The sequence below is a fragment of the Pongo pygmaeus genome, chromosome 1, assembly GCF_028885625.2.
Source record: "Pongo pygmaeus isolate AG05252 chromosome 1, NHGRI_mPonPyg2-v2.0_pri, whole genome shotgun sequence".
Lineage (NCBI taxonomy): Eukaryota > Metazoa > Chordata > Mammalia > Primates > Hominidae > Pongo > Pongo pygmaeus.
Window position 1 is genome coordinate 39,726,218 of NC_072373.2, and position 8,303 is coordinate 39,734,520.

Below are 8,303 nucleotides of genomic sequence, written 5' to 3' on the forward strand. Positions count from 1 at the left end.
GTGAACCATTGTGTCCGGCCAAAGGAAACATTCTTAAGGCTTCTGGTACATATTTCCAAATTACCTTAGACAAAATGACAAATAAAGACCTAGACTTTAAAAAATACACAAAAAATAAACAATTAAATGAGTATAAGAATCATGCATTTTTCCTGCTCTGAGTACAGTCATCTCTCAGTATTCAAAGGGGGATTGTTTCCAGGATCTTCTGTGGATACCAAAATCCATAGATACTCAAGTCCCTCATATATAAAATGATGTAGTATTTGCATATTACCTATGCACATCCTCCTGTATACTTTAAATCATCTTTAGATTACTTATAATACCTAATTTGGTGCCTACGCCTTATATCATTTCTGTGAATTCAACATAGTACCCAGCATGTGGCAAATTCAAGTTTTGCTTATTAGAACTCTGTTAATTTATTTCCCCCCATTTTTTTTTTTTTTGATCCACATTTGGTTGACTCCACAGATGTAGAACCCAGGCATACAGAGTGCTGGCTGTATACTGATCTTGTCCTTTTTCTTTTCTTTTTCTTATTGTTAAGAAATTCAAGTGCCAATATTGAAGCTTAAGCACAGGATCTATACTGAGTCTAATTTGGGCACATTTATATTCTCCTTTCCTTAAGACCTAGTTTTCTATTTGTGTTTTTCCAAATAGAATGTATTTGTTGTAAGCCTTCTCAAACTCCTTGGTAAGGAAACATAAAGATACGAATGATGGTAGAACCTTGCTATTTCCATCCACAAGTGCACTTGAATGAAACCTGTGGTCTAGCAGGGATAAGTAACCTCGACTACCTAAGTTCAGCCTAGCCTTTCCAGAAGAGAACATGAAGCAACAATAATTACGGGTAGCATTATATTATTCTCAACCTGCACTAAATTGTCACTGTCTTCATCAAAGAGTCTTCCTCCCTTTCAAATCTCCCCCACTCCTTTCTTTTTGGGGCCGATGCAGAACTGAATTCCTAAATAAATCTAGCAGATTCTGTCTCAATCCTCACAATGTTGCCCAAACACGATCTCTTAAATTGAGACAACAATGATTATATTTTATAGAATAAATTTTCTGGAATTTTTATGCCCAGGTTGCTGATTTTACTCTGATCTCCTTCTTGGCATTCTTATAGGCCCTATGGATGACACGTCTACATACACACATACCTCGCCTCTGCATACCACACAGTTCAACCCTGTGCAGCTGTTGCCACTCCCCATCCCTCATGTAAATGCTTACGTTCACATGGATAAACACTTCCACTCACCTCAGAAATCCTGGTTCCTGAAGATTATTTCTGAGGTAATTGGATTTAAGGGTAAAGAGGCATCTTTTCTTAGAAAAATGAGAACAACTGTGGCGAGGGATAAATTACCCCTTTCCACTCTGGTTCTGAGGCCTGTTCATAATCTGGAGTTTGGGTTCCCCCCGCCCCCAATACCCTGAGGCATAGCCATACATTGAGACATTGGCCCACCTTTCAGGAAGGAGTGGGTATGCCAGAACTGAAGGCGGGGATGACATTAACATCTGTATATCCTTGTCTATGCAAAACATCATTATAGGTCTTCCAAGTCCTGTTAGTTGATATGTGTAGTTGAAAAACCTGTTTTTTTTTCCCCCACTTCATAATGTTGAATTTTTGAAATAGGTTTAGACCACACAGGCAGACCTCCACTGACAAAAGGTTAAGATCCAGCAAGTGACTTCATCTGTTAGTTTGAGTTTTCCCACAAAGCACTGTCTTATGAATGTTTGCCCCCGGCTAGTCAACTCAAAGTGCCTGAAAGACTGCACACGTACATTAAAAAACAGTATGAAACAATGCTGCGAATGAGTAAAACAGAAAAGGAATACATTTGAATAAGACTATCTATATATAGGGAAAGTTGATTTTTTAAAAAGATTTACTTGGAGAAAAGTGAATAGTTAACTGGAGACACTTATGGAGCTTCTCAAGAGAAGTCTGATTCAAAGGTTATTGAAAAGGTTCTTTTATTCCTTCTGATCTATTTTCATTTTGAATATTTAAAGCAACTGAGTCTTTTATGATGTCCAATTTCACTTCAAAATATACCTTGCATTTTCCTTGATCCAGAAGGATTACTATCCCTACACGTATGCTTGCCGAGTATGTTTAACATTTGCGTTATTAGTAGTTACGAGTAGTATTAACAGTATTTGGATTACCAATAAACCCAAAAAAGAGAAATGATTTTCTCTTTCTAAAGTTTCTAAACTTTAAACTTTAGAAACTTTCTAATCTTCTAAAGATTTCTAAAGTTAACTTACCAAAATGTAGTAGATAAAGACAAAGAAGAAACATTGAAATGGCTCTGGTGAGTTCTGAAAAAGACTTCATAGGAGGTAGGGGGCTAAGTAGATTTTGAGAGGAGAAGGGAGCAGAGGAAGACAGGGTTTGTCCATGATTCCTCTCAGGGGCATAAAGCGGGTGGAGAAATGGCCTTAGATGCTCAGTTCTAGCTGCCATGTGTGCAACTGATGACACACGCCTCAGTGATGGGATTCACCAAGCCCAGGAGCCCGAAAATGAAACCAACTTTACTTTTCTAATATTGAACCTAAGATGGCCTATTTTGACTAATGTCAGATAAACGTTTTTCCAGATGTTTTCAAATGTTCTTTGCCCACTCCAGTGATTTTTTTTAGTCAAATTCAGTATTAATATTTCTACTTTGGTTTGTTTCACAAATGCTATTTAGGTATTCTCTTTCCATTCTTTCTCTTACCCTATTGTCCCCTGCACGCACTGCCTGATGGAAGGACTTTGTTTTTTGTGATGGACCTTGAATGTGAGAGGGAATGAGTCTTTTGTGTGTGTGTGTGTGTGTGTGTGTGTGTATGTGTGTGTGTGTGGTTCACATGTGGGATGGCCTGGAGGGTATACTTTTTTCTAGTCTTACGTGTTTTTTAGCATGGGTGATGTGGGAGAGATTGCTAGTTGTTTATCAATGTCAGTGTCTTTTACAGAAATAGAACTCCTGATTTTTAGCTGGACACATGTTCCCTTTGAATAAAGATAACAATTGCAGCCAGCTGTGGCAGAAGAAAAGTGTACACCTTCCAGGTGGTATCCTTCTTTTTTCATTTTCTTGAGTTAGAATCAGACATGCCAATGAGCCATCTTGGACATGTAGATGTAAACAAGCACTCTAGGAATGGTGGTTCTGAGATAGAAGGCCTCCTGGGCAGCCTCATAGGACAGAACTACCATATCAGCCCTGGACTGCCTATCCAGCATGTTTTGTGTGAGATAAATAAATTTAGATTTGCTTAAGCCATTGTAAATTCGGGTCTTCGTTACAGTAGCTGAATTTACATCCTAACTAGCAAGTGGTGGAAGGAGAGGAGGCTAATCAATGTAACAGGATGTTACACATACAAGAAACTTGCTCAATAGGTGCCAAGAAAAGGTGGTGAATAGTGGATAGATGTGGACTACAAGGAGGTTCCCAGAAGCAGCAGTATTGTCTCTGTTAATGCTACAGAGGTAACCAAGCCTTTAAGGAACATATTAGAAGTATAGTATTCCCATGTAATGCAACACCCAGAAATGCATTGTGGATAAAAACAATTCTTTATCACTGAAACTCAATAAACAACTTAATGTATTCCCTAGAAGAAATGATTAAAACTCCATCCCAGTACTGTTTGGCTGACCTTAAGATCAATTTGATGTTTAGCATCCCATATTTATAGAGTTTAGATTTTAAAGAGGAAGGATTAATGAACATGTTTACTGACTGATTAAAAGAATACATCATAAAGCAGAGAATATCCTTCAGTTGCGGCAAGACAGCAATGTGCCTGTACTTTGCAAGTTTGTAGACAGGTTTCAAGGCCAAAAAGCTGGAATCTTTTGGCTACACAAGCAATAAACATCAAAGATACTCATCCAGCTAGATTTCCCATCTCTCAGAGTTCATGGAAATTACCAAGTGTCATTCAATAAGTGTAGGAGATATGGGGAAACAGAGATTATCAGAATTTCATCACGTCCTTGGGCTCAACAGTAATTCTTAGTCCTTCTGAGCACATTTAGATCGTGGGTACATTCTAGAAAGTTACATTTGTCAAAGGTGAAATACATCCTTTGCCTAGAGTGAATGTATTAGTTAATCAACTGAAATCATTAAAGCCACCTACATCATGACCGATGTGAGGATTTTGGCCAATGCCCTGGGATGGATTGGGGATGTGCCCAGCACCCTCCCACTCAGTATGCATCTGGAAGCTCTCCCTTTCTTCCAGCCCAGAGAGAGTCTGTGTCTGGGGAGGGGTGGGGAGTGTGTGTTGTCTGGGAAGCACCGGGATGCATATCAATCACTCTGTTTGGCGGGTAGCACAGACACACTGCCCCTTTATCCAATCACTATGCAGGCCTTCCCTGGGCCAGAAAGGAGAACTCTTTACAATACAGATGGTGCTATTAATTTCAATAAGAATGTTTGTGAAGTGCTTAACAGTTTACAGAGTCCTCTAGGTTATTTGTTTTTATTTTGCCAGGAACTACATTTAGATGGCGGATTTTGATCCTGGTGTTTGCACTTTCCAGCCACATCCTTCTAACTGACTAATCAACAAAGATGTGTGGAACTTGTCTCCTGGATCTATGATAAAAATGGGCCTAGAAATGTCCCAGGCTGGGAACTCACTATTTTTTTTACTGGTGATGGCTTCTGATGCTACCACCATCCAGAACACCAGGGACCTCTCTTGATCCCACAGAGATCTTTTCATGACCATTTCTCTGGACACAATTCCTCCCTACCCAGCTGGTTGTTTAAATTGATCTTTTCATGTTAACATGTTCAGATTTTGGAGAATACACCCAGTATAGGCAGGTCTGTTCATCTTTTTTTTTTTTTTCTCGTTGTTCATTTTATTTAGCTTTAGCTTAGCCCACTTATCAGACAACTGTGTGTTGCTAAAATAGTTCACTTCTCAGTTGTACCTTCACATTTACATAACTTCACCAACCTATGGCTTTTGGTCATAGAGGAAGCAAAGTCCTTTTTATCCATTGTGACTAGGTCTCTCACTTAGGACCAGGACAGGCTGTACCTCCAGCAGCCTCTCAAGTCCCTTCGACCTTCCTTTGTAGAAAACAATTCAGGCTTCCAATAGGCACTCTGAACTACTGCTTTTTCTCTGTTACTTAAAAGAATTTTGTAGCCGATCTACCTTGACCAATCCTTCATTTTTTATGGTGTTACTAGTTTGTAACAGTGTCTCCTTTACTCAGGATGCATGCCTCTCATTGAGTCCACAAATCACCCGCCTACAAGTCTCTTATCAGTACATCTGCTCGTTCATGCATATGAGTAAGCTGTTAATCAGCTTTTGTTTAATATTACTATGAACATTTCAACTTCAAGTTAATATTGTAACTAGGTCTCTCCCTTAGGACCAGTACAGGCTGTACCTCCAGCAGCCCCTCAAGTCCCTTTGACTTTACTTTGTAGAAAACAATTCAGTCTTCCAATGAGCGCTCAGAGCTACTGCTTTTTCTCTGTTACTTAAAAGAATTTTATAGCCCACCTACCTTGACCAATCCCTCATTACTTCTCTGTATGGAAACTGATAAAAATTTATGTCTACTTCAGAGCCTAGCATCATCCCTGGCATTTTTTTTCTTCTACCTTCCACATATGTCCCTGTCCCACTCACCAGCCAGAGAGGAGACGACAACAATGCTTCCATTGCTCTGCTTCAGCATGGGCAAGGCAGCTACAGTCAGGACCACGTAACTGAGGAAGTTGACTTCCATGCTTTTGCGCACATGGTGAATATCATCATGAAAAAGATTCAAAGAAGTGTTGGTGATGTGGTTGAGAATGAGCATGTCTAGTCCTCCTGCAAGAGATGGCTATATTAAGAAATCATCTGGGGTTGATACCTTTCCCATTCTCCTCCCAAAAGCTCTTTGGTGACCCAAGGGCAAAGTTCAGAGGTGGAGGGAAGAGAAACAGCCTCACCCATGAGCTTTCCTGCTTGGGCAACAAATTGCTCTGCGAAGGTCATGTCTTCCATGGTGCCAGCAATGTAGTGTGCTGAGGCTGCTCCAAGCTCCAGGCAGTGGGATACCACCTGCAGTGATACAGCAGAAATGGCATCAGTCTTAGCTGCAGATTTTTGGGGGGTAGTCTCTGAAGTAATGGGGGGCTTAAATGAGAGATTGCTCACAGCCCTGTTTAGGTAAGAAATGGTAAGTATGTTTGTGTGTGTTTTGACTAATATAACCCTCATGATCATCGTCCTCTGTCTGAAATATTTTCTGAAACATGGTGGGGTTCAAATGGATAAATCATCCCCGTGCTGGGGTTTAAGTTCATGATTTATGCTGATGGCTTCTGTGAATAGGCATTTCTGAAGGCATTATGAGTGTAGTTGCTGGTTACTATGTGGGTAGCTCTAGGTTTGTGAATGTTTGTACATCCTTGGGTTTGTGAGTCCATGAGAGGGCATGTGTCTGGGAGTCTGCATGGGTATGAGGATATGTATTCATGAGCAGGTACTGGGATTTCAGTTTTTGAAAACATCCCTATGTATCTGTAGTTCCATGTGTAAATGTGTGTGACTAGGCATGTCTGTGAGCATATATAGCTCAAGGACTCTGTTGCAGAATATATTACACACACACACACACACACACACACACACACACAAGAATGAATGCTTAAATGCATACTTTTATATTCCTGTGGGTTTTTTGGTGTTTGAATCTATATATGAGAGCGCAAAATTAAGTGTCTGTGTGTGTGCATGTGCATCTGTATATAGATCTGCGATATGCTAGCTTCTGTGTGTATGTGAGCATATATAAGAACACATCTGAGCATGTGATGGTACATGTATCTGCGGGCATAGAACCCTCACCTTCTGTAGAGTTTCTTTTGACCTCGCTGTCACCACCACATGGGCTCCCATCTTCGCCAGATGATAAGCCATCTCTCTTCCAATCCCTTTGCTGGCCCCTGTGACAATCACTTTCTTTCCTTGGAGCATCTCTGGGGAACCCCAAAAGGAAGTGAGGACCATACCCAAGTTGGCAGCAAAATTCCTTCTCCCTCTCTGGATATAGGCAGGCTTATCTCAATTTGTAACTTAAAGGTTATGAGCCGAGATCAGTTTGTCACAAACTGTGTAAATCACTGTGGGAACAGGCCAGGTCTTTCATAAACATGCTCTGAAGTGGGAGGTTTGGGCTGACAGCCTCCCTACTGTCATTTCTAAAAACCTCCATGGAAAGAGATCATAGGATGAAGCCAGAAAAGTCATGGTTCAGCTAAAATGCTGGAGTTCCAGACATTTCTGGACTCTTTCAATTTTGCTCAATTGAAAGTACATTTAACAAGGAATCAAAACACATGTGTTCATAGAAATTCCAGGGATTTTCCCTCACTTCTATGTAGTCATCATCTCCAGTTTTTTTTTTTTTTTTTTTTTTTTTTTTTTTTTTTTTTTGCCTCCCACTTATCAGTCTCTTCATAGAGCCCAATTAGCTGCTGAGTTGTGAATTTGGGTATTACTCTCATTTTTGTAGAAGATTTGAAACTGCTTTCCATTAAGGGTGCCAAATAAAGCATGGCCTATTTGGCTAGATTTTGGCTACACGATTACCCTTCTTACACAGTCCCCCCTGCCCACAGCCTGTAGCTGGAGGACACAAAAATACCATCTTACCTCAGGGTTCCCTCATTTTCACCAGCTTTGAGGATCAAGAACACATGTTGGTCCTCAGGAACACTCAAGCACCCCTGTGTTTTTTAAACCTATTCCTCCAAAATGAGACGCATGGGTACTTACCTGGTCTGAATTCCTCGTTTGCAGAATAGTAGTAGTAGGCCATGAAGAGCCCCAGAATGGGGAGGAGATATTTTTTCATAAAAGCCATCCGACAGGGAGCTGGCCTGAAGACTCCTGTAGGACACACAGAGAGAGAACCTACAGAGCTTTCTACAACCTCCTAAGCAGGCAGCAGCCTCTGAATTGTGACATCAGGGACGGGGGAGGCTGGAGTAGTCTCAGGCAGTGCTAGCCAATTTCCCTGTCAGAGCAGCGATTGGCTTTGGGTGGGATCCCATTCGTCCCTGGCAGCCTGTGTGGTGGATTTCATAATGGACAATGTTTACTCCATTTCATTGAGCAAGAGGAGACTTCCAGATGGCCAAGCTCATGACTGTACAGGACTGGATTCCTGAGCATCCCTACCCGAGTCCATCTTACTCTTAACACCATTTACGCCAGGGATCAATGATCTTTCAATAATG

General features: G+C 40.8%; 1 protein-coding gene across 1 annotated transcript in view; it reads right to left on the bottom strand.

Annotated features, from left to right (window-relative positions):
- The window catches only part of HSD11B1 (hydroxysteroid 11-beta dehydrogenase 1), a 30,271-nt gene extending 22,215 nt beyond the window's left edge, over positions 1–8,056 (bottom strand). Inside the window, exons 1-4 of the mRNA XM_054474744.2 lie at positions 7,840–8,056; positions 6,910–7,040; positions 6,009–6,120; positions 5,701–5,886 (exon numbers count right to left, since the gene is read on the bottom strand). Of these exons, the coding sequence (XP_054330719.1) occupies positions 5,701–5,886; positions 6,009–6,120; positions 6,910–7,040; positions 7,840–7,927 (517 nt within the window). The 5' untranslated portion in view covers positions 7,928–8,056. The remainder of the gene's footprint in view (positions 1–5,700; positions 5,887–6,008; positions 6,121–6,909; positions 7,041–7,839) is intronic.
- Positions 8,057–8,303: the final 247 nt, after the last annotated feature.